Source organism: Aotus nancymaae, unplaced genomic scaffold, assembly GCF_030222135.1.
Source record: "Aotus nancymaae isolate 86718 unplaced genomic scaffold, 86718_ANA_hifiasm-v0.15.2.pri h1tg000053l, whole genome shotgun sequence".
NCBI lineage: Eukaryota > Metazoa > Chordata > Mammalia > Primates > Aotidae > Aotus > Aotus nancymaae.
In genome coordinates this window covers 13,268,958-13,293,503 of record NW_026988467.1, presented here as the reverse complement: position 1 = coordinate 13,293,503, position 24,546 = coordinate 13,268,958, and the positions used below count along the sequence as shown (strand labels likewise).

Here is a 24,546-nt window from a genome sequence, read left to right as displayed (position 1 = left end):
GAGCCAGACCACACTTAGGGGTGATTTCCAAGTTTCTCTCAGAAGCTCGTACTTCAAAGCAGGGCTGGTTGGGAAACCAGCCAGGGTTGCAAGCCTTCCGTTTCAAGGCTTGGCCTGGGAGCAGCTTTGCTGATTCATTGCTGCTGCAGGTGGTAGGGATTTGAGGGGCTGGAGGTCTGCAGCACTGTTTGTTGAAGGGCGGCCCTGGGCCCCTGAGCCTCTCTTAATCCTCACAGGGCTGCTTCTAAAACCTCCACTATAGGACAGACAGCACTTCCGCATCTGGATTGAGAAGCCCAGCAGTTTTTAAAAATCATCAGAAACTGAGACATTGGGTTCTTGACCCCTGTTTATCCAGGCCCAACTTAAGGCTTCGGGATCCCCAAAATATTCCTCTAAAATATTCTCTTACTCATTTAGTTTTTTCCCAATGAAGTTTTACAGAATTTTAACTGAGCTTAATCCTGTTTGGAATAGGAAATATAAAATCTGATGTTGGCTTTTGCCATATGTATTTCATAGTTTGTGTTCATGTCCTATACGGTTCATGTTCATAGTTGGAAATCTTAAAGATAATACTGCTGGGAAAGTTTTTTTTTTTGGTTGTTTTTTGTTGTTTTGTTTTTGAGATGGAGTCTCCCTCTATTGCCCAGGCTAGAGTGCAGTGGCACAATCTCAGCTCACTGCAACCTCCGCCTCCTGGGTTTAAGTGATTCTCCTGCCTCAGCCTCCCAAGTAGCTGGGACTACAGGCACTAGCTACCACGTCCAGCTAGTGTTTTTGTACTTTTAGTAGAGGTGGGGGTTTCACCATATTGGCCAGGCTGGTCTCAAACTGCTGACCTCGTGGTCCGCCCGCCTCAGCCTCCCAAAGTGCTGGGATTATAGGCGTGAGCCACTGAGCCTGGCCAGGAAAAGTTTTAAGTGGAAAGAATCTGCTAACTGCTAGGTAAATGCCTCATTTAATTGTTACACTGTATCTGTTATATTTCAAATGCATGGCAGTCTCATTAATGAAATCGTTCATTCATTTATTCAACATTTATGAAATCTTTTTTCTTTTTTTGAGACAGAGTCTGTTGTCCAGGCTGGAGTGCAGTGGTGCAGTCACTGCTCACTGCAGTCTCAACCTTGTGAGTTTAAATGATCCTCCCACCTCAGTTTCCCGAGTAGCTGGGACCACAGGCATGCACCAGCATGCCTGGCTAATTTTTGTATTTTTTGTAGAGATGGGGTCTTGCTGCGTTGCCCGGGCTGGAGCATGTATTACATCTGAACACTACAAGGGACCTTGAGAGTTACCTAATCCAAATAAGGATCCAAACCCAGAATAAGTCAGTCACATTTGAAGAGCCTGAGCTACATCCATTTCCAGTTTGTACTTAACCTGCTTTATTCTTTTGGCTTGAATTCTTGATCTTCAAGAGTATCATGGGCCATCTAAGCCTTCCTTTGTGATTGTCATGTTCTTCGTCCTCAACGAAAGCCTCTTTGCTCCTGGTGTCCTTGTGCCCTTTGTAGAAAGAAGGTGGCGGTTACCATCAAGTATTAAGCATTTCTGCCTTTTATTCTGATTCCTGTCAAGTGGAGGAAGTATTGCAGTGTGTGGGCCTTTTCCTGGTCTTTTTTCAGGTTGAAACTTGACGGGTGCCTGGATTACTGATGAAATTTTTACATGCATTTCTAGGAGATAGGACAAGGATGACAGCATTGGGCTCTCTTTTTTCTATAATTTTTTACTTTTTTAAAAAAATTAAAAACAAGTTCAAGCCAACTATTTTCTATAATTTATCAACCTTGCTGGCGTGGGTTTCTATGTAATGACAGGATGATGATGGCCAGCAGCGGCATTTTGAAGCAACTTTCATCATCATCTCCGTTTTACAGAAGGGAAGCTGAGGTACAGAGATTCAAGTGCTCCTGCTTGAGGCACTTAACTAGCCTTGGCTGGATTCCAAGTTCGGAGCGTTTGAACTGGGTCGTGGGCGTGGCAAGCTCCCCACGGTTGCGTGTGGATTGTGTGTACGTGTGTCCCAGGGGGAAGGACTTGGGTTTCATCGCACTGTCGGTGGCTTCCTCTGTGTTTGAACATGAGGGTACCAGCTGCTGCGCTAGGGGCGTCCCCTCAAGGAATTTCTGCTCATATTGTTTTCCTGAGTGATACATTGATTCTCTGCGCACATTACCACAAGTTTCCATTTCCCTTATGAGAAATTTTTTCCTTTGAGAAGTTTTCAGTCACCAGGTCTTATAGAAAATATCTCAAGATTTTATGGTAGATGGAAATAAGGGACTTAGGTCTCTGGCTTTGTGGGCATTATTTTCTTTTCTTTCCTTGTCTTTTTTATTTTTATTTTTTGAAACAGTTTTGCTCTGTTGCCCACACTGGAGTGCAGTGGTGTGATCATAGCTCTCTGCAGTCTCAAAGTCCTGGGCTCAAGCAATCCTCCCACCTCAGCCTCCAGTTAGCTGGGACCATGCACCTGGCTTCCTTCCTTCCTTTTCCCCTTCCTTTTTTCTTTCCTTCCTTCATTCCTCTCTCCCTACCCCCTTCCTTCTTTCCTTCCTTCCTCCTCCCCTCTCTCCCTCCTTCTCCCTGTCTTTTCCCTTCCTCCCTCCCCTCCCTCCCTTCCTTTTTTCCTTCTTCCCTCCTTCCCTCCCTCCATCTGTCCTTCTCCTTCCTTCCCTCCCTCCTTCTCCCTCTTCTTCCTTACCTCCCTCCCTCCCTCTCCTCCCTCTTCCTTCCCTCCCTTTTTCCCTCTTCTTTTTCTCTCCATTCTTTTTTAGCTTTCTTAGTTTTAATTTTTTAATAGTTAGTGTTTACAAGTGGGGAAACAATACAAAAAGGGAATATAGTGAAAAGTTCAGCTCCTTCCCCACTTCCCCTGCTCCCCTGAGGGGCTTCTCATTACCAGTTTCCTGTATACCCTCCAGAGATGTGGATGTTGTCCTTTAAAAATAAGATGGGCCAGGCATGGTGGCTCACGCCTGTAATCCTAGCACTTTGGGAGGCCGAGGCGGGTGGATCACGAGATCAAGAGATCGAGACCATCCTGGCCAACATGGTGAAACCCCATCTCTACTAAAAATACAAAAATTAGCTGGACATGGTGGCAAACCTTTAATCCCAGCTACTCAGGAGGCTGAGGCAGAAGAATCACTTGAACCCAGGAGGTGGAGGTTGCAGTGAGCCAAGATGACGCCACTGCACTCCAGCCTGAGCAACAAGGCAAGACTCCATCTCAAATAAAATAAAATAAGATGTATAAATTCTTAGCCTGGGTTTATGGTTTTGGACAAATGCCATGGCCTACCTTCCACTGGGAAGGGTCAGATACTAAATTTTAAGAGACTTTGAGCTACTCCAAGAAGAGCTGCTTAAAACTTTTAGAGGATTTAATAGTATTTAGTGGGAGGGCCACTTGTACAGGCTGCCCAGAAAGAATAATGTAAGTGTGTTTTGAATTCTTGGCACTAGCTAAACTGCACTAGCTAAACTCTTTTAGGGCCACCTGGAGGTGACATCGTCCCATTTTTCCCATCCCAAGGGTCCAGCCCAGTGGAACTTAATCTTCTGCTTTCAAGTCCCAGTGTGGCTCCTGACTGCCAAGGTTGTCACTGAGTCCTGGTATGGTGGTCCCAGCCCGAGTGTCTGGCCCTCCAGCTGTGTTTCTCATCACTTTCCTCTTGTGTTCTGGGGCATGATCCACTTCTCCACCTGGCCCTCCAGCCATCACTGCTTCTGTGTCCCTGCCTGGACGTCTTGCTTGCCTTTATCTGTCTGGGTGTGGTTACATCCTCCCAAGTTGGCACTGAGCAGCACCCACTCATCACCCAGTCGAGGGGCCGGGGCTCAGACCCAGCCTTATCCCAGGGCCCCCTGCAGTAGGTAGTGCTCTGCAGTTGACTTTGAAGTAACCTCCACCATCCCCTCAGCCCACCAGCTATGGAGACTAGAGCCCCGATCCCCTTCTATTGAACTTGAGCTGCCAGGCTTTCTGCCGTAAGTGGCGCCATAATAGAGGCCTGACGAGAGAGAAGCAATACCTATGTGCTTTTTTGTCATTGGAGCAGGCTGTGGCTCCTTTAGCTTCTGCCAGCTGCCCTCCCAGGGCTTTGACCAGCTGCCATCCTGTTCACAGGAGCCCTGTGCTCCTCTGGTGTGGGGATTTCACTTGGGATCACCTGGTTTGTTTTTGTTTTAATTAGTTCATCATTTCCCTTTTGTTTTAACCGTTTATCAGTCACAGAGCTGCGTTAGAGAAGTAATATCTAATTCCACTTTTGCCAATATTTGGGCAGTACTTCCTGTCTCCTTGTCTCATTGAACCCTCGTGTTGATGGTGGTTTTCCTATTTTACAGGTGAGCAGTTGAAAACTCAGATGCTTGCCTGAGGTCACCCTGTTAAGTTCGGAGCTGGGATTCTGAGTCCGTTGGTTTCTTCTCTTGTTCATCCAATACCCGCTCCCATGGATATCTTGTTCCACCTTGTGGCTTTAATTATCATCTCTGCAAGCAGACATCTCAGTTGTAATTGGCCAGCCAGCCTTCCCTTTCATGCACAGTCCTGGAGCAGTGGGGCCCATCAGGGATCAGGCAGTGGGGTGTCTGTCCTTCAAAAGTGTGGCTAAACTTTTGTTGTTGATGATGATGTTGATAGGGTCTCTCTCTGTCACGTAGGCTGGAGTGCGGTGGTGCAGTCATAGCTCAACCCAGCTAATATTTTAATTTTTATTTTGTAGAGATGGGGTCTCACTATGTTACCCAGGCTGATCTCAAGTTTCTGGCCTCAAGTGATCCTCCAGCCTCAGCCCCCCAAAGTACTAGGATTACAGGTGTGAGCCATTGTGCCTGGCCTAAATCTGAAAGATAGTAGTAGTGTATAATTTGAAAAGCAAAGTCAGCATAGAAATTTCATTATATTTAGACATTTTTAAGATTTAAAGAAGTCTGTTTTTGTGATAATACAAACTTCAGAAAATACTGCTGAACCTTGGCTGGTGGGACTGTGTAGGAGATAGCGGTGATTCTTAAACTTGGAACAGGCGCTCTCCAGGGGAAATACCAGTTGGGTTGTTGGGAGGGGCCGAGATTTGTATGTTTATCTAAAGGAGAAAGTGATTTTAAAAGTTTGAGAAATCCAATCTTAACACAAGAAGAGTGTTTGCTGGGTGAGGAGGAAAGTGGCAGCAGGGTTGGTTTTGTTCATCTTTGCTTCTCTGCCATCTCTTGTATTCCAAGAAATGGGTTGTCAAACTGGGGTGGTTGGTGGGGTTGGGCAGGTAGGTTTCATGCTCACAAGGCTGGCCTGATGTGAACTTCCATTTCCTTGGAAGTTTTGTTTGTTTGTTTTTGGGGACAGAGTCCACTCTGTCACCCAGGCTGGAGTGCAGTGGTGCGATCTCGACTCATTGTGACCTCCGCCTCCAGGGTTCAAGTGATTCTCCTGCCTCAGCCTCCCGAGTAGCTGGGACTACAGGCATGCGCCACCACACTGGGTAATTTTGCATTTTTAGTTTTTATTTTTAATTTTTTTTTTGAGACAGAGTCTCACTCTGTTTCCCAAGCTGTAGTGCAGTGGCGTGATATTGGCTCACTGCCACCTCTGCCTCCTGGGTTCAAGCGATTTTCCTGCCTCAGCTTCCTGAGTAGCTGGGATTACAGGCACCCACCACCACGCCAGGTTAATTTTTTTATTTTTAGTAGAGACGGGGTTTCACCATGTTGGTCAGGCTGGTATCAAACTCCTGACCTCATGGTCCGCCCGCCTTTGCTTCCCAAAGTGCTGGGATTACAGGCGTGAGCCACCGAGCTCAGCTTAATTTTGTATTATTAGCAGAAATGGAATTTTGCCATGGTTGGTCAGGCTGTTCTCAAACTCCTGACCTCAAGTGGGTCAACAACCTCAGCCTCCCAAAGTCCTGGGATTATAGGCATGAGCCACCGCGCCTGGCCACAAGTTTTTTATTTGTTTGTTTTTGAGACAGGGTCTCACTCCACCGCCTGGGCTGGAGTGCGGTGGCGCAATCGTAGCTCACTGCAGCCTCGACCTCCTGGGCTTAATCTATCCTCCTGCCTCAGCCTCCCAAGTAGCTGGAACCACAGGTTGTGACACCATACTCAGGTAATTAAAAAAAATTTTTTTTTTTTGTAGAGACAGGGTTTGACCATGTTGCCCAGGCTGGTCTCAAACCTTCCGCAGTCCTCCCGCCTTGGCTCCCTAAAATGCTGGGATTACAGACATGAGCCACCATGCCTGGCTCCTTTGGAAGTTTATGTTGAGCCACCTGTATTTCTAGAAAATCGAGAATGCTGAGCAACTGGAAGCCAATGGTGATCCTTCTCACCTGCCTTTAGGTTCCTCAAGCACCTGGATGTGAGAGGGCTCATGTCAAGGCTCAGAGCTGGGCGCAGCTTGTTCTGGGAGCCAGGACTGTTGTTTGTGAAGATCACTGTCTCTCTGTGGTAGGCTAGTTGTTTCCTGGCTTAATGGCTTCCCTTTGTGGCAGTTTGGAAACCCTGCCGGTAGTTTAGTGCTTGCTAATAAGCCGGGTCATATTTCATGTTTGGCGGGTGCCCATTTGACTCTGAGATGGAGCTGTGCTCTGTGGGGCTACTTAGCCCTCTGGGCATGCACTTCAGCCTTCACCTGGGAGCACCCTTGGGGTTTAACAGAAGTTCAGTATAAAGTGCCTCCCAGCAGAGACCATCGCTCTGGATGTCTCTCCACTCAGTGCCCCTCCCGTCACTCCCTCCCTCTTTTCATGCTAATTGTGCTCCGGGATTTTTCCAGATTGCATTTAGAAGGAGTGATGGGTTATGATTACAACCTCTTAACAAGGTCAAGTCACCACATAGTTTTCAAAGGTACCCAATGTGCCCAGCGTAAAGGGGTTTATAGAGACCATGTGATAAAGTCTTTGGCCCACAAAAGCAAAACTGTCATCTGCATGTCTGCTTCCTGGTAACAGGAGTTTGCTGCATGCTCACGATATGCCAGATGCTGTACAGGGCCTTGACAGATGTTACTTAATTTAATCCTCTCACAAAGGAAATCACACCATTAACCCTGTTGGCCATTGGAGAAGCTTTGCTGGAGATCACCTGCAGGTGGGTTGTGGAACTCGGACCCAGGTCCTGCTGGACCTGTCCCCGGAGGTTCTGCTGCTTCCACGGGGCTCAGCTGCCACTGGAATCCCTGCGTTGTGGAGGCACCATAATTTGGCACCAGAGCAGATTTCACGCCCCATACAGGAACCTTTCTTACTCAGCAGTCTGTGGTGCTTTGGAATTGCAAGGCAGATGCAATGGGTGGTGTTTTCTGGGGCCAGCCCTTCTGAATCCCATCTGTGGGAGCCTTGGCTACCCTCTTAGCTCCTCTGACCCTCGCTGCCATGCTGGGCTTCAAGGCAGCCCTGGCGAGCATGGCGGGGATCATGGTTGGGAACAACCCAGCCTTGGCCTGCACACTCTGTGCTGTGACTGGATCAAGTCTGGCAACTGAACTTCACTTTTTTCTTATTAAAATTTTTGAAAAATGGCTGGGTGCAGTGGCTCATGCCTATAATCCGGCATTTTAGGAGGCTGAGGCAGGCAGATCGCTTAAGCCCAGGAGTTTGAGACCAGCCCGGGCAACATGGTAGAATCTTGCCTCTACGAAAAAAAAAAAATGTTTTTTTAATTGAAATATGTTTTCATTTAAATGTATATGAAATAAACACATTGAGTTTAAGTAGTAAATCCAGGGGACTCTAAGTAAAGAAAGAGAACTCTTCCAGGATCTCAGAAGTCCCCTGCTTGCCCTTCCCCATCTAGAGAGAACCATCATCCTGGAACTTTGACTATCACTTCCTTTGCTTTATAGTTGTGGTTTAAGTTATCAGTGGGTCAGTATTTCTTACAGTTTTGTGGGTGGACAGGCAGTCACTTGCTCCCCAGGCGTTGTTTGAGGCCGTGCGGGCAGCGCACGTGGGCCGGGAGGTACAGGAAAGTGTGTCCTTCACCGCAGAGCTTTGGTGCTGTCAGTGGCCCCTGCTCTTCCCTGTGTGCCCTGTCCCCAGAGCCCCTCCATGCGTTTCCCACTCACTCGGGAGCCTGGGCTTTCCCCCAGCTCGGCAGCTGAATTCCCAGGAGCCAGAGCAGAATCTTCCAGGCTTCTTTAGGTTTAGGTCTGAAACTAGCACAGCCCCTGCATCCTGATGGTTAGAGTCCTCATTGGGCCCTCCAGATTCCACCTGGAGGGAAAGAGACACCGTCTCTCCATAGGAGGCGTGGTGGGCCCTGGCAGGAGAGGCGTTGTTGGCCATCCTGAGAGGGGCCCTGATTTGCCTGTGTCCGTTTCGCCGCATTGGTGTGCCTGTCTGGACTCACGCTGCAGGTGGCCCCAGTGCCTCACTCTTTTGTTCCCCAGTGAACTCCTCGTGAGGGAGGCCAGGGCCGTGTGTCCAGCCAAGCTTTTGGTCATCTGGACAGCATCCCAGCTCTGACACCTGAGGTCAGGGAGAAAAACTGAGTGACTGGAGGTGTCAGAGGAAAGGTGCCCAATTGCAGCCAGGACTTTGTAAGGGGGAGATCGGGTCAGTCTGCATCTAAAATGAGGACTTTGGGCTGCTGGGCTCTGTGGTCTTGTCTTTTGGCATTTTCTGTGGGTCTAAGGTTTTAGGGTCTTCCTTAGAAGTCGCTTGAACTAGTGCCTGTATTTATCACCCATGACACAAGATGAAGTAAAGACCACAGACCCTGACACTCCTGCTTGAGCAATGCGTACCACATTCCTAGGGTGGGTGGGGACAGGCTGCCTGGTGGGAGCAGTATTTCTTCACCCTCTGTGCCCGCTCACCTGGGGACGCTGGGGAGCAGGCTGGCTGTAGATCTGATGACTGTGGTTAACGTCTCCCCAGACAGCACCTCCTAGCACGCACTCAGGAAGGGATGCCCCTGGGAGCTGCCCACCCCTTTGCTCCCAGCTCCTCTTCTGTGTCCATCCAAGCTTGGCCATCCTGCTGGGTTCCTGTCACTGAGGAGCAGATAAGGGAGGAACTAGGACACGGGCTGGTGATCCAGAGCAGTTCACGTGGGTCAGAGGTGGGGGACTGCCTAGTTCTAGCTCAGCTCCTCTGAGGGAAGGACCCAGCCAGCCATACCTCCTGTCTCACCACGGGCCTTGGGAGAGGGGTTGTTCAAGCTTCCCGGCTGCCTGGGGGACCCTGAGCCCCACTTGCCTCATGAGGGTGAGGCTTCAGTTGTAAAGTCCACAGTGACACAGTTCTGTGGTGACACCATTTAGCACTTGGTATACCCCTCCTGTGCCCCGTAGGCTGCTCTTGCACCCCTGGGAGGCCAGTCCCAGATTGTACTGGAGAGTGCATTTCAGCTGCTGCTGATCTCTCTGTGGGAACAGGGCCCCTCCCTCCCTTCCTCCCTTCTTTCCTTCCCTTACTGTGCCCATCTTTACTTCTTCCTCCCTCCCTCTTATGGTCGGCTCTCCTATTTTCTTCCCTTTTGGTACATTTCTGTTGGAGCTGCCTCAAAGGGTTATAGATGCCTGTTTCTCCTGCTAACACCCATGTGTGGGAGGAGCCCACTGCTGGGCGGGCATCTTGCATGGGAAGAGTGCGGTTGGTGTGGGGTGGAGAACATTACTCATGGGCACACAGCTGCTCTCTTGGCAGGTGGTGGCATGGGGGGTGCTGGGCTACCACCCACCCTGTCCTCAGGGCCTTTACTATTTTATTCTCTAGGGAATGTGTCTTATCTAATCTATGTAGCTCATCCATCCATCCATCCATCCATCCATCTGGGCCCAGGACAGCTGTATGGCTGGGTGAGGCTGTGCTTGTGGGAAGCCCCAGGGCACGTGGCTACAGGGAGGTTCATCCTAGCCTTGGGCCCCAGACAAGACGGATTGATCCTGTCCCTTCACTTGGCTAGGAGTTTCCTCACATGTATCTTCCCAGCAGGTCAGATGGTTTTCCTGCTAGAGGGTTCTCTGTACCTCTGGGGGTTCAGCTGCTGCTCCCTGGGTTGTTTTAGCACCTGGGAGACCCTCCCTCCCGGCTCAGGTGTCAGGTTGGCTCCTAGGGAAGGTGAGGAAGTCGGCATAGAGCCAGGAGAAAAGGGTTGGGCCTCACTTGCAAGTTCCAGATGGGCTGCTTCTGAACCCAGTTAAGGGTTTTGCCCGGTGTAGGCCCTGGTGTTCTCCTCTTCTGCACTTGGGGCTCCTGGGGCTGTACGGGGGTGACTAGTGATTGAGCCCAGGGCTTGCCACCCATACACCTGTCTGCTCACGTGACCTTTTCCACAGCCAGAAGACAGCCTAGGGTTGACATGGCCTGGGGCCACCTGGCCCTGCCTTTGTTTCCTTCTGCACCTTGCCCTTTGTGCGCTCAGGTCTTGACCCACAGGCCGGACACTGGTGCCTCCCCACATCCAGAGCGTAGGAGCAGCGCAGCCACGATTCTCCCTTGCGTTCCTTCAGGTCACAAATGGCTGCTGCTTCCAGGGACTGAGAACGGGAGAGAAAGGCCTCTAGGCTTTGCTCCAGGTGGCCGTGTGCAGCTGCCAGCCCCCTGGCTTTGGTGTGGGGCCAGCTGCCCCAGGGCCTTACCTCCTGACTTTGGGGCTGGCCCTCGCTCTCCAGTGCTTATACTTAGGGCTCTAGCCACAGCCATTTAGGAATGCCACTGAGAGCTGAAGCCGGCCAGTGTGCGGGGAAGGAGCGTCTGTTTTTGGGTCTCTGGCGGCGGCAGCCGCAACACTGAACGTGTGGCTTGGAGGCTGCAGCGCTGTGGCTCATGCTTGCTGCCACTGCCACGCTCCCCGCTTGTTTGCTGCATCACTTCCCCCAGCTCACAGATACATTGCCCCCATTTGTGAAAAGTTTCCCAGACATTACGTGGTGGGGTGCCTTCGCGCCCTTCCAGGCTGGCGGACCTGTGCTGGCAGGAGGGGCGTGGCTTCCTCTGCGGCTCATCACAGCCTGACAGCCTTACATGGTCACAGCGGCTTCAGAGCTGCAGCAGTGATTCACCCCCAAGAGGCTGATGTCACAGGGGAGTGCTCCAGACAGGGCAGAGCTGCCGAAACTGAGGGCAGAGAGCCCCAGTGTCCTTCTCACCTTCCCAGAAGCAGCAGGGGCAGCCCTGTGCAGACTCAGGCCTCAAGGAGTAGGCAGATACCCACCGCCCCTTAGCAGAGCCTGGGCCAGGGCATGACAGCTGTGCCCAGTTGAATCTGTCTGATGTGATCCCAGACAGTGGGTATTAATTTTTCTCTTCAAACATTCTGAAATGGGTTCTTTCTAGAAAAGAGGGCCTGCTTAGTTTCCCTAGACAATTGCTGATCTCGATGCTGACTCTGGCTGGTGTGGGGGCGGGAGTGAGAGCTGTTTTAAATACTTAGTCATGGCTTGTGCGGTTCAAGACTGCCAGGCACCGGGCCACGGAATCTTTCTGAGCATTTTCACTTGTGGTATTTCCAGGCATGAAGTGAGGCCCTTGACAGAGAAGTTGTGGCCAGGTCAGCCGCTCTTGGGGTCAGGATCAGAGTTTGTTGTTTCTCCTGGGACGGCCACCAGGACACAGGTTTCTGAAATCAGAAGACTCTGCAACTCTAGGTGGTTCCCCAAGCCCATGAATCAGAAAGAGAGGGAGATCTGGGCTTCGGCAGGGGATGAGGGAACCTGCAGAGCCTGAGAGGGGCCAAGCTCTGCAACACTGGGTGATGAAACACCATCTTGTCTTTACCCGTCCATGAGAGAATACGAAAAATAAGAACAAGACAGAAAAGTTTTATTAAAGACCAACGTGTCCAATGGAAACATCTGTCCCCTATTCTAAGATTGTCATGCATTCTTTTTGTAACAAATGTTAAAGTGACCATGTCTTTTCATTTTTGAAATCATGGCGGTAATCAATGTTTTATGTTTATTCACTGTTTTGGCTTTTTAATGTCATTACAAGGCTGGATACAGAGGCGGCTGCTTGTGTTGGTGCCCGATGCATTTTGCTTTGGGGCACTTTCCTGGCCAGTAAGCCCAGGCATACGGGAGCCACCAGTTGGTTGAGTTTGGCTTGCAGGGGGGTGTCTGGAGGGATCTGCCCTTTTGTGGCAGAAGTGCCCTCACTTGTTTTAACTCTGTCTTCTCCATGGTGCTTGCCTGGGAGTTGAGGAGTGACTCTTGAGTGTGGCTGGCACCCTTTCTCCTTGCTAACCCCAGGGCCCTCTGGCTTTCTGCAGCCATGGACTTTCCCCAGCACAGCCAGCACGTCTTGGAACAGCTGAACCAGCAGCGGCAGCTGGGGCTTCTCTGTGACTGCACCTTTGTGGTGGATGGTGTTCACTTTAAGGCCCATAAAGCAGTGCTGGCAGCCTGCAGCGAGTACTTCAAGATGCTCTTCGTGGACCAGAAGGACGTGGTGCACCTGGACATCAGTAATGCGGCAGGTACCCCGTCAGGGCTGGAGCTGAGCTTGCTGAGGGCCAGAAGCTGTGGCTGGCCCTGTGCCATGCCAGGCCCTCCAAGGGTAGCACCTGCAGGCTGTGGGGTGCACCAGGCCTTCTGCACAGGCTTCAGGCCATGAGCATGTCAGTACTAAGTTCCTCCCACCTTTTGGGGGTCTGTTTTGATTAGGGGTGAAGTAGTAAGGGGAGAACTGGCAGGAAGGGCTCATGATGAGCTCTAGGCTGCAGTGAACACAGGAAAATCTCATTGGGGGGGCAGAGAGCAGGCAGGCTCTATTCCCTGGCTGAGTCAGTCCGGAAGCATCTACCTCAGTGCTAACTAGAAGTGTGGGGAGAGGTGATGGGGAAGGCCTGGGGGCTGGGAGCAGTGTCAGCAAGACCTTGGGATTGCAGGAGGAGCTGGTCCTGGATTCGGACTCCCAACCCAGAATGGCATGACATGCTCAGAGAAGGTATTCTCCCATTTTATGGATGTGGAAACTGAGACCCAAAGAGGTCAGTGACTGGCCTGGAGGTCAGTCAGACAGAGATTTGGTAGCAGAGCCCTGATGAAAGTCAGGTCGGAGTGTCCTTCACTTCAGTGGTGAAGCCCAGCAGCCAAGTAGAGGGTGTATAGGGCAGGTGTTCAAACATCTGTCCTCAGTGCGGGGTGGGCCTTCACACCTCTGTCCTCCTTGAAGGCAGGCATTCATACTCTGTCCTCAGTGCAAGCTGGGCATTCATACTCCCTATCCTCCACGTAGGGTAGGCATTTATACCCCTGTCCTCCGTGCAGGGTGGGCATTTTATACCCCTGTCCTCTGTGCAGGGTGGGCATTGACTCCCTGTCCTCCGTGCAGGGTGAGCGTTCATACCCCCGTCCTCCGTGCAGGGTGGGCGTTCATACCCCCGTCCTCTGGGCAGGGTGGGTGTTCATACCCCCGTCCTCCAGGCAGGGTGGGCGTTCATACCCCTGTCCTCTGGGCAGGGTGGGCGTTTATACTCACTGTCCTCTGTGCAGGGTTCATATTCACACCTCCTTTTCTCCATGCGTGGACAGCATTCACAGCCCATCCTCCTCCATGCAAGCCAGGCATTCACACCTCCTGTCCTCTGTGCAGGGCAGGTGTTCACACCTCCTGTTTTCCGTGCAGGGCAGGCGTTCACACCTCCTTTTCTCCATGCGTGGACAGCATTCACAGCCCATCCTCCTCCATGCAAGCCAGGCATTCACACCTCCTGTCCTCTGTGCAGGACGGGTGTTCACACCTCCTGTTATCGGTGCAAGGCAGACATTCAGACCCTTAGTGAGCACTTCTTTTCAAGGACTGTTGGCAGTGCTGAGATCCCCAGGTTACCTGCCTCCTCCCCACACAGGAGATGGGGCGATGCAGGCTTGCCACTCCGCTGCTCCTAAATCCCTGCATTCTGCTGCTGAGTGGAGTGGCAGGCAGGCTACCAGTGCCGGGTCTTGAGATGGGTCTGTGACAGCTGTCCTGTCCTCAGCAGGCCTGGGGCAGGTGCTGGAGTTTATGTACACAGCCAAGCTGAGCCTGAGCCCTGAGAACGTGGATGATGTGCTGGCCGTGGCCACCTTCCTCCAGATGCAGGACATCATCACGGCCTGCCATGCCCTCAAGTCACTCGCTGAGCCGCCCACCAGCCCTAGGGGAAACACAGAGGCCTTGGCCACAGAAGGTAGGTTATTGGCACCTGCTCCCAAACAGATGGCCAGAGGCCCTGGCTTTTGATGTGGGCTCTGCTTCTGACTTCCTGGGTCTCAGTTTCCTCATCTGGCCCTGACTTGGTCGGGGGTGCTGGCAAGGGTTAGCCTCAGGTCTGAGGGTGGCTTCTCTGCCTGCCTTTCCCCTGCAGAGCACCCAGGAGCTGTGCCTGGTTTGGTGCCTTTGCACATGGGCAGAGTTTGCTCCTAGCCCCTCCTGTGGGTCTCTTCTCCTGAGCCCCTCCTTCCGCTCCCCTTAGCTGCTGAGATAAAGCCCTCAGATGCCCACTGTGGGCCAGGTACCTTGCTGGAGACTTCCAGAAGCCACGTTCCTCCCTTTCCAAGTGCTGACTTCTGATCAGCTCCCTTAGTGCACACATGAGGTCTGCCTTCTCAACCAGTCTGCGTGTCCCACACAAGCATGAACCATCACTGTTGTGTTCCCTGTGCCTAGCCAGCAGCCTGGTATGGAGTGGGTGCCCTGTGAATAATTGGGTAAATGAAAATAGCAAACCACTACTTAGAGGTACCTACCTAGGGAGGACGAGGAAGACCTAGCCAAATTCTGGGCCACCTCACACCTCCAAATGGTGGGCACTTGATGGGAAATGGCAGGTCTGCCCTGTTCCATCTCCAGGAGGGGACAAGAGAGCCAAAGAAGAGAAGGCGGCCACCAGCACACTGAGCAGGCTGGAGCAGGCAGGACGAAGCGCATCCACAGGCCCCAGCAGGGACCTCAAGGAGGAGCGCGGCGGCCAGGCCCAGAGTGCGGCCAGCGGTGAGTCAGATGCTGAGAACCCAGCCATCTGCCTTGTCACCTCCCAGTGGCCTGGGCACAGGGTAGTGAGGGCTGCCTTGGGACAGGTGGCACGGGCACCTGCACCTCTCGAGCTTGTGTTACCCAGAATGACCTATTGTGTGTTCCAGGGGTCTGTTCCAGCCAGAGCAGACATGAGTAGCCTGAGCCAGGGGTATGCTGGGGCCTCCCCTCCTGGGCCACGCATAGCCACCACCAGGGCACTGGTCCAGGAGAGGTATCCGACCCCTGGACAGAGGGTAGCAATCCAGCCTCCGGTGCTTCCCCCACCCAGGTGCAGAGCAGACGGAGAAAGCCGACGCGCCCAGGGAGCCGCCGCCTGTGGAGCTCAAGCCAGACCCCACGAGTGGCATGGCTGCTGCAGAAGCTGAGGCTGCTGTGTCGGAGAGTGCGGAGCAAGGTAGCCCACCCAGCCAGGACCAGGCCCTCTCTGGTGCATCCTCCCAGGGCCCTGCCTCCACTGTGCACTGGGGCCTCCCCTCCTCCCGCCTCCAGCCAGTCCCACTTGGAGCCACCGTGCACTCCAGCTTTCGGACACACTTGGGCTTCGCATGTTCCTGAGTCTCAAGGTCGTTCCTTGGCTGACCATGCTAGCCGTGTGTCTGTGAGCACAGGCACATCTTTCCAAGCCCTGGAGCTTCTGCTGCTTCCCAGCTTTGAGCACCGGGCGGGGGTGCCTTGCCACCCACAGCAAACCCTCCAGTGCCTGCCGGCTGACAGCGCCCACCCCAGCTGGCTGAGCCAGCCCACTTGCATTCCCCAAGCGGCAAATATTGAGGTCACAGACCCCCAGGGGGTTTACCTCGGCCAGTGCTGGGGCCATTTACTGTCCCTCCCACGTGTTGCCGGTGCCCCTGACAGGTGCTTAGGCAGAGAAGGCTGCGTGTGGGGCCCAGACCCAGGCCTACGTGTGAGGCCCCGATACCCTCTGAGGCACCTCCGTGACCGCCCTTCTCTCCACAGAAGTGGAGGTGGAGCCTGCCCGGAAAGGGGAAGAGGAGCAAGACGAGGAGGGCGCAGGGCCTGACGAGGTCAAGGAGGAGGGCCCCCAGCTGGAGAACGGAGAGGCCCCCGAGGAGAACGAGAACGAGGAGTCGGCAGGCACAGACTCCGGGCAGGAGCTTGGCACCGAGGCCCGGGGCCTGCGCTCAGGCACCTACGGCGACCGCACAGAATCCAAAGCCTACGGCTCCGTCATCCACAAGTGCGAGGTGCGGGGGAGCGTGGCAAGCCCTCCCCGCCGGCCTCCCCTCCCCTCCAGCCTCCCCCTCGCTGCCCCTCATGCCCCGCTTCCCCACTGCACCCACAGGACTGTGGGAAGGAGTTCACGCACACGGGGAACTTCAAGCGGCACATCCGAATCCACACGGGGGAGAAGCCCTTCTCATGCCGGGAGTGCAGCAAGGCCTTCTCTGACCCGGCCGCGTGCAAGGCCCATGAGAAGACACACAGGTACTGCCCCAGGCTGGCCTCCTGCCCTGGCCCCTGCCTGGCCGGGCCTCTCTAGCCCCGGCGAGCCCTGCCTCCCTGTCGCCTTCTGGCCCCGTAGCCCCCTGAAGCCCTACGGCTGCGAGGAGTGTGGAAAGAGCTACCGGCTCATCAGCCTGCTCAACCTGCACAAGAAGCGGCACTCGGGCGAGGCGCGCTACCGCTGCGAGGACTGCGGCAAGCTCTTCACCACCTCGGGCAACCTCAAGCGCCACCAGCTGGTGCACAGCGGCGAGAAACCTTACCAGTGTGACTACTGCGGCCGATCCTTCTCCGACCCCACTTCCAAGATGCGCCACCTGGAGACCCACGACACGGACAAGGAGCACAAGTGCCCACACTGCGACAAGAAGTTCAACCAGGTGTGCGGACCCCTCCCCCAGCCAGTGCCTGGGAGCCCCCAGCAGCCCCATGCATGCCACATGGTGGGGGGTGGCACAGCCCCAGCCTCTAGGAGCTCATCAGCCTGTTCACCCAGGAAACAGGGCCAGCCCCAGCCACTCCCACAGGAGAGCTCTTGGCTGCTCCGCAGAGGCAACCCGGAGGGCAGGCTGAGTCAGGGTGGGGTTTGCGCCTGAAAGAATGGGGTGGGGTGGCTTGCCTCTCACCTGTGGGACCTGGGAGCTCTCCTGACCCAGGAGACATGGAGCCTCCATGGGCGTGGCAAGCCTGAGAAGCGATTGCTCCTTGGTGGGAGGGGCAGGTGAGAGGGCCCAAGTCCGAGCTCTGCGGGGTGGCCCCCTGACCTCTCCCTGGGCACAGGTGGGGAACCTGAAGGCCCACCTGAAGATCCACATCGCGGACGGGCCCCTCAAGTGCCGAGAGTGTGGGAAGCAGTTCACCACCTCAGGTAGGGCCAGGGCTACCCTGGCTGCCCTCACACCCCTGCTCCTCGGCCACCAGTGGTGCCCCACGGCAGGTTCGCCCTCGGTCTCGCCACAGGGAACCTGAAGCGGCACCTGCGGATCCACAGCGGGGAGAAGCCCTACGTGTGCATCCACTGCCAGCGGCAGTTCGCAGACCCCGGCGCCCTGCAGAGGCACGTCCGCATCCACACGGGTGGGTGAACGGCCACACCCGAGCTGGGAGGGCACGGGGAGGAGCCGACACCAACACCTTCTTCCCGGCCCCCAGGTGAGAAGCCGTGCCAGTGTGTGATGTGTGGCAAGGCCTTCACCCAGGCCAGCTCCCTCATCGCCCACGTGCGCCAGCACACCGGGGAGAAGCCTTACGTCTGTGAGCGCTGCGGCAAGAGGTCCTGCCCCCCCGCCACATCCATTGCCCAGACACCCCACAGCGAGGGGGCCCAGCAGACAAACTGGGGGCTTGGCTGGGGACTGGGATGACTGCTGCCCACACCCAGGCTCTGGTCCCAGGGGTCCTTTTCAGTCTAGAGGGTGAGGCAGGAGGCCCAGCCTGGGGCGGTTCCATGCGAGCCCCTCCCTGTGGCCCCACAGGTTTGTCCAGTCTAGCCAGTTGGCCAATCATATTCGCCACCACGACAACATCCGCCCACACAAGTGCAGCGTGTGCAGCAAGGCCTTCGTGAACGTCGGGGACCTGTCCAAGCACATCATCATCCACACTGGTGAGCCATGCCCCACCATGCCTGTGGGGAGCAGGGGGACGGAAGGGACCCCCAGACCCCAGCCTCAGGTGCTGCTTCTTGCTGCAGGTGGCCTTAAAGGCAGTTCCATTCAAATGAGGACCCCATTTTCCTAGAGCTTCCAGAGGAGCCAATGTCACGGGAGGCATCTGTGCAGCTCTATCTAGTGGCCGCCCCAGAGCACCTCCTGCTGTAAAAGGGTTGCTGGGCAAAGGAGTCATTGAGGGCCTCCCACCCCACCCCCGTGGCCCCTTCCCCCTAAAGAAAGAGAGAACCTTGCTCCCCCAGGAGAGAAGCCTTACCTGTGTGATAAGTGTGGGCGTGGCTTCAACCGGGTAGACAACCTGCGCTCCCATGTGAAGACCGTGCACCAGGGCAAGGCAGGCATCAAGATCCTGGAGCCCGAGGAGGGCAGTGAGGTCAGCGTGGTCACTGTGGATGACATGGTCACGCTGGCCACTGAGGCACTGGCGGCGACAGCCGTCACTCAGCTCACAGGTGCGGGCTGTGGGTAGCAGAGGGAAGTCACAGGCAGCTTGCTGCCAGGGTGTCGATGATGGGGCAGTGCCCGTGCCTTTGTCTTAGGCCCTGCAACTCTGCCCGCAGTGGTGCCAGTGGGAGCTGCAGTGACAGCCGATGAGACGGAAGTCCTGAAGGCCGAGATCAGCAAAGCTGTGAAGCAAGTACAGGAAGAAGGTGAGAGGGGCCACCTGGGTGTGAGTATGGGTGGAGCCCGGGGTCCTTCCCACTCTGACTGCAGTCCCACCTCCGCAGACCCCAACACTCACATCCTCTATGCCTGTGACTCCTGTGGGGACAAGTTCCTGGATGCCAACAGCCTGGCTCAGCATGTGCGGATCCATACAGCACAGGCACTGGTCATGTTCCAGACAGACGCGGACTTCTACCAGCAGTACGGGCCAGGTGGCACATGGCCTGCTGGGCAGGTGCTGCAGGCTGGGGAGCTGGTCTTCCGTCCTCGGGACGCGGCTGAGGGCCAGCCTGCACTGGCAGAGACTTCCCCTACAGCTCCTGAATGTCCACCGCCTGCCGAGTGAGCTGGCGGCCCTTCTCCTGACTGTTTATTTAAGGATGGATGGCACCCTGGAACCGGGAAGGGTGACCTGTTCCCTAGAGAATAAATTGGATTATTTTCTAATGCTGCCTATAGGTCCCTGTGGGGTGGGTGGGGAGTTGGCAGTTAGGGCTGATGCCACGGAAGGGCTGCACGACCTAGGACCAGCCTTCCTGGGAAGGTCAGCCCACCCCTCCTGTCGAATGCAACTGGAACCAGAGCCAGGCTGACTGCTTTGCCCCAAGTTGAGGAGTGGGCAGCATACTCGGGCTGGAGAGACTGCGGTACCCTGTGCCCCATTTCCTCATCCCATCTGCTGTTTGGAGGCTTCTCACCTGTTCAGCTTTAGAGCCCAGCCTCCCCTTGCCCCACAGCGAGCACAGCTATCATCACCCTGCTCCCCCTCTGCCCAGGTTGGGGAGATGTTGGGAAGTTGGGGAAGGGACCAGCAGGGGCAGCCAACAACTGCTTACCAGGGCATAGGCAACCCAGGGCAAACCTGGCTCACAGGCCACTGCTGCCAGGCTTGGCTTAGGGGTCCTTTCAGTGAGAGTGGCAAGGTAGGCCAAGGAGATCGCCAGGCCCAGGCCCCTGGCCTGGCTCTGATGGGCCTGGGGGAGGAGTTGGATGCCACACTTGCTTCAGCAAGGTGGCCTGAGGACTAAGGCCAAGCCAGTGCCATCTTTTGGGAAGGTTCAAAAGATGGCATCTGGGCCACCAGGCTGGGATCCCAGAGGAACAGGAAGGAGTAGCCAAGAGCGTTGATGGGGAGGTGGGGGGCTGGCAGAGCAGCTTTCTCACGCCTGTCAGCAAGGAGTCAGGAGGTACCATCTCGACCCCCTTCCCACAGTTGACCCCAGCACCTGTGCTCCACCGTTTAGAGGGGGATGACATCTTCTTGAACCAGAACAGGCCCATCTGTAGGAGCCCATTGGTATTGCAAGTGAGACCACCAACTCTGTAGTCCCCATGTCCCTGTCCCTACCCCAACTCCATAGCCCGTTAGAGGATCCAGCTGCAGAAGCCTGTCCATAACCCTCATCCTCCTGTCTGGAGACAGATAGATGATACAGGATGAAATGAGCCCCAAGGGGTCAAGCAGGCCACTGCATCTGCAGGAGGCAGCCTGCTTCACACTGGAAGGGAAGGGGCAAGAGACAGGAAACCAAAGTTTGCTGAGACATTTCTGAGACAGCATGGAGTGTGGTTATATTCTGTATCAAAATTGGAAGTGCCTTCCACATTACCTAAGAACCAATTAGGACCTTGAAGACACAAGAGTGAGAAATGGTTAAGTTCCATGTCGATGACAAAAATCTCTTGTACAAGACAAAATTATACTTGGGGAGGAGGACTGACTAGGAGGCAGAAGGGAAATAGGTCCCATGTACAGACTTGACACAGGGAGCAAAAGCGGGATGAGGGTTAATTGTTCCCATAAGCCAAGGACCCATGGTTCATCCTCCCACCCAAGTGACAATCACATTCACACTTGGAGTGTTTTATATTTTTTAATAAAGTTTGTAATCCAATGGACACACAAAACAAAACTGCGCTGAGAAAAACAGTTTCATAAATTAATAAGTGTTAGGAAGTTGGGGGAGAGGTCAAGGTAATAGGAAGAGGGGTTAGCCAGTCTTTTTGTACAGGTGGCGTGTGACACTTCCACATCGCGGGAGCAGGACCCGTGCTGTACCGAAGCGCACTTATACAAATGAGTGGGCAATACAAAGTCTGAATATGAAAATAAGATTTCCTCTGAAAACACATTTTTGGCACAGATTAAAAAAAATGTATGTCAGGGGATTGGATTTTTTCAGTCAGTATTATATATATTTATATATATATTATATATTTATATATACACACATCCCAAGTTCTGCATATCCCACCAAGAGAAAACCTTTCTGTTCGCTCTTCAACTGTAAACTGTACATCCCGGTGAATCAAAGACGATGGTAGCAGGAGAATTAAGGTGATGCAACCAAATGAGCAAGGGAGATGTGGAGGGACAGAAAAACCCAATGAAATGTTCCTTGACCCCAAGGTCTCGGCAGAAGTTTGAAGTCTTTCCTGCGTTGAGTCCATGATGTGTCTACACACATGAGACATCCAGAGTGTCACAGCCTGTCTTCACTGGGCAAAAGTCCAAGTCACTAATTTAGTGCAAAGGCAGTTCTGTTTTATTGTTTCTTAAAAACAAACAAAAAAAAATTTTTATTCCACTGCCCTGTTCTTTTTCTCCAAAAAGAGGAGAGAGAAACCCAGCCCCAGGGTATCTGCAAGTCCATCGGTTGGTGATGTGTCCTTGGGCTAAAGCATCATGTAAACATACAAGGTAGCAGCACCACTCCCAGAGGAAGTCTGTCCGACTGAGCCAGGTGGCAGGACAGCAAGAGGCTGGCCGTCTGGCAGTGGAGTCCATCCCGTTCAGCAGCTTCTTCCTCTGCTTGGCTGGGTTGTCCTTTGTTTTGATTCGCTGAGGTGGTGACCGCTCAGCAGCTCACACGGAGGCAATGACAATCATGAGGTGGGGAGAGATGTTGGAGATGCTGGCAAGGAGGTCAGGGGCCAGGCGGGACAGGTGACTCTCAGAGAACTCACAGGGCGGGAAGATCTGCAGCACATAGGCGGGCTGGAGACAGGACGAGAGAGCAACATGGGACCCTCTGTCTTCACATCACCCCCCAACTCCATTTCCACTGGGGGGACCTGAAGAGGCCCAATGCTAAGAACCAGGCTCAGTCCCCAACCAGCAAATGTCTCCAGGACTATGTCCACTGGAAGACCTAGCAAGTGTCAGAAAACTATGAACAGGAACCCCTGGGGGCCCTCCTCCCTGTCATTAAACTCATGGAACACCTGTGTTCTCAGGGGTTCCCCAGGTTCTCCCCAGGATGGGCGATGGCACCCTGCCACTGTGTGCTCTACTGGCTTCTGTCCAAAATGCCCCTTTGCCCACCTCTGGGAAGCTCTGGGACCAGATGTAGTGGGCACCAGATGAGTCAGCCCACCTACCCTGACCAGCCCCACCTGTGGGTGTACATGTGAAGGAAGGACACAGGAAAACCGACCTGATTGGAGCCAGGGTTGGGAACGTTGATGATCCCTGCTGCCTGCTTGGCCTGCAGGTAAGTGATGAAGGCAGCCTTGAGGGACTCAGTCTGGCTCACAACATCCTCTTGGTCACGGCCACAGGGCAGAGCCAGCAGCAGACAGTAATCTGTCTCCACCTGAGGTAGAGGCCAACAGCCAATGAACAGAGGTCTCCTAGTCAAAGAGCAGCCCACGTCCAATCCACAGTATCAGGTCCACAAAACCCCCCACCTCTGAGATGACTTTAAAGTCTACCCTGATACTTGAATGGAAAAAAAAAAGCTTTTTTCAACCTGAGAAAGTTGATTTAAAAAATACTTTTTTAAAATGCAAAGCCTTGTTTCTGGATCTAGAGGCACTTTACATACCCCCCACCAAGTAGAAGCAGAACGGACCCTTCCTTGCCCACTTCAAGAACACCGTTACTGGCCAGGTACAGTGGCTCATTCCTGTTAAATCCAGCACTTTGGGAGGCTGAGGTGGGCAGATCACTTGAGGTCAGGAGTTCGAGACCAGCCTGGCCAACATGGTGAAACCCCCTCTCTACTAAAAATACAAAAAATTAGCTGGGCATGGTGGTTGAGTGCCTATAATCCCAGCTACTCAGGAGGCTGAGGTAGGAGAATGGCTTGAACCCGGGAGGCAGAGGCTGCAGTGAACAGAGATCACACTACTGTATTCCAGTCCAAACGACAGAGTGAGTGTTTCAACAACAACAACAAGAATATAGTTAACTTTTCCATGACAGGCCAGAGACGGGCTGACAGTGGCTATCTCCGTCTTCCCTCCTCACAGGTGGGGCAGTTGCTCACCTGGGCCTCAGAGTCTTACCGTCATCCTTCGGGCAACCCCTTCCAGCTGAGATGTCTCCAGCCGCATCCTCTGGGCGATCCTTAGTGGGGGCCCTCCTTCAGAGAGGGGCAGGGACCGATGGGCCAGGACGTTGTTGCCAGAGACAAAGTGGAGCTGCACAGCAGCTGTGTCATTCTTGAGGGCCAGCAGGCCCTGCCACACGATGGGGTACTTCTGCCCACAGGGAAACAAACAGGAAGTGAGCTCATGGCTAGAGGGCTGAGCCACACTGGACACGGCCTGAGGCCGTAGCTTGCTGGTCCGTTAACTAGGGAATCTTAGGACATTTAACATGGCATAAAATCTGGGGAGCCAGGAAGGGCGGTCCCTGCTCATGCTTACCTTCAGAAGTTGAACCATATCCACAGGTCTCTGGGAAGTCAGGTGTGGAGAGGAATCTTGTTTAGGGGTTGGTTGGAACTCAGTGTGTGGCAGAACCAGTCCTGGTGGGGTGCTGGGGCCAGAGGTTGTTGGGACAAACAACGTCTGTTTTGGGGCAGTCTGAGCAGGAAGAGGGACTGGAAGGTCAGGCTTCATGGAGACAGACACGGGGGAGGGGTAGGAAGTCGGGCCTGTTTCCACTTGTGCCCTCTGAACCTGGGCATGAGGTTCAGGTGGCCTGTTTGCAGGTCCAGCTGAGAGGCGAGGCTGCTCTACTCCTGTCTGGGTCCCTTTTGCCTCCTGGGACACCTGAGGCATCTTGCTGCTTGGTGGCTGGCCGGGCTGGCTGAGTTGGGAGGGCGGGCAGGGTGGTGCGGGCTGGGCAGGCTGTGTGGACTGCACGGGCTGAGGCGGCTGCAGCGGCTCACCTTCAGGAGGAGGGCCCTGGGGTCAGGAAGGAAGGCAAAGGGACAGAGTCAGTCTGTTGTGCACAAAGCCCTGCGCCCAACAAATGACCCAAAGGGCCACAGGGAAAGGGTCAGATGTGGCATCTCCTGTCAAGTCAGGCCCACAGAAGGAGCCTGAATCAACGGAGCTGCTCTCAGAGTAAGAGATCCCCTATTACCTCCCGCCGACACCATCCAGCAAGAGCTCCCTCCCTATATGCAGAGCTCCCCATGACATGATCTGATCTAATCCTTTCATCTCAGAACTAAGAAAGCTCTTTAAACTCATGAAAAGATCATCTTTAGGGATAGCTCAACAGTTCACTTGTACTCAACCACTATCTTTACCAAAAGGCAGATTTTTCTTTTAAGTATGGACAGTTTCACCATGTTGGCCAGGCTGACCTCCTGACCTCAAGTGATCCGCTGGCCTCAGCCTCCCAAAGTGCTGGGATTACGGGCAGGAGCCACTACGCCCAGATGCCCAGCCTGATTTTTTTTCTTTCTTTTTTTTTGAGACTGGGCAGGTCTTGCTCTATCACCCAGGCTGCAGTGTAGTGGCACAATCTTGGTTCAATGCAACCTCTGCCTCCAGGGCTCAAGTGATTCTCCCACCTCAGC

General features: G+C 54.0%; 2 protein-coding genes across 7 annotated transcripts in view; one reads left to right on the top strand and one right to left on the bottom strand.

Moving 5' to 3' along the window:
- The window catches only part of ZBTB17 (zinc finger and BTB domain containing 17), a 37,120-nt gene extending 17,886 nt beyond the window's left edge, over positions 1-19,234 (top strand). The window contains exons 3-16 of one of the 3 annotated variants that reach the window (XM_012439882.2): positions 12,238-12,444; positions 13,951-14,139; positions 14,802-14,942; positions 15,256-15,381; positions 15,945-16,192; positions 16,291-16,433; positions 16,531-16,831; positions 17,232-17,319; positions 17,412-17,528; positions 17,604-17,724; positions 17,927-18,057; positions 18,364-18,573; positions 18,682-18,771; positions 18,850-19,234. In XM_012439882.2, the coding sequence (XP_012295305.1) occupies positions 12,240-12,444; positions 13,951-14,139; positions 14,802-14,942; positions 15,256-15,381; positions 15,945-16,192; positions 16,291-16,433; positions 16,531-16,831; positions 17,232-17,319; positions 17,412-17,528; positions 17,604-17,724; positions 17,927-18,057; positions 18,364-18,573; positions 18,682-18,771; positions 18,850-19,133 (2,394 nt within the window). In that variant the 5' untranslated portion in view covers positions 12,238-12,239 and the 3' untranslated portion in view covers positions 19,134-19,234. Of the gene's footprint in view, positions 1-12,217; positions 12,445-13,947; positions 14,140-14,801; positions 14,943-15,255; positions 15,382-15,944; positions 16,193-16,290; positions 16,434-16,530; positions 16,832-17,231; positions 17,320-17,411; positions 17,529-17,603; positions 17,725-17,926; positions 18,058-18,363; positions 18,574-18,681; positions 18,772-18,849 lie in introns of all 3 variants that reach the window. The other 2 variants (XM_012439880.2, XM_012439881.2) reach the window with 2 other exon arrangements.
- A 1,412-nt stretch (positions 19,235-20,646) lies between these two features.
- The window catches only part of SPEN (spen family transcriptional repressor), a 96,569-nt gene continuing 92,669 nt past the window's right edge, over positions 20,647-24,546 (bottom strand). For all 4 annotated transcript variants that reach the window (XM_064363341.1, XM_064363342.1, XM_012439878.3 and 1 more), the window contains 4 exons: positions 23,441-23,923; positions 23,078-23,272; positions 22,225-22,383; positions 20,647-21,785 (listed from right to left, as the gene is read on the bottom strand). In XM_064363341.1, the coding sequence (XP_064219411.1) occupies positions 21,654-21,785; positions 22,225-22,383; positions 23,078-23,272; positions 23,441-23,923 (969 nt within the window). In that variant the 3' untranslated portion in view covers positions 20,647-21,653. The remainder of the gene's footprint in view (positions 21,786-22,224; positions 22,384-23,077; positions 23,273-23,440; positions 23,924-24,546) is intronic.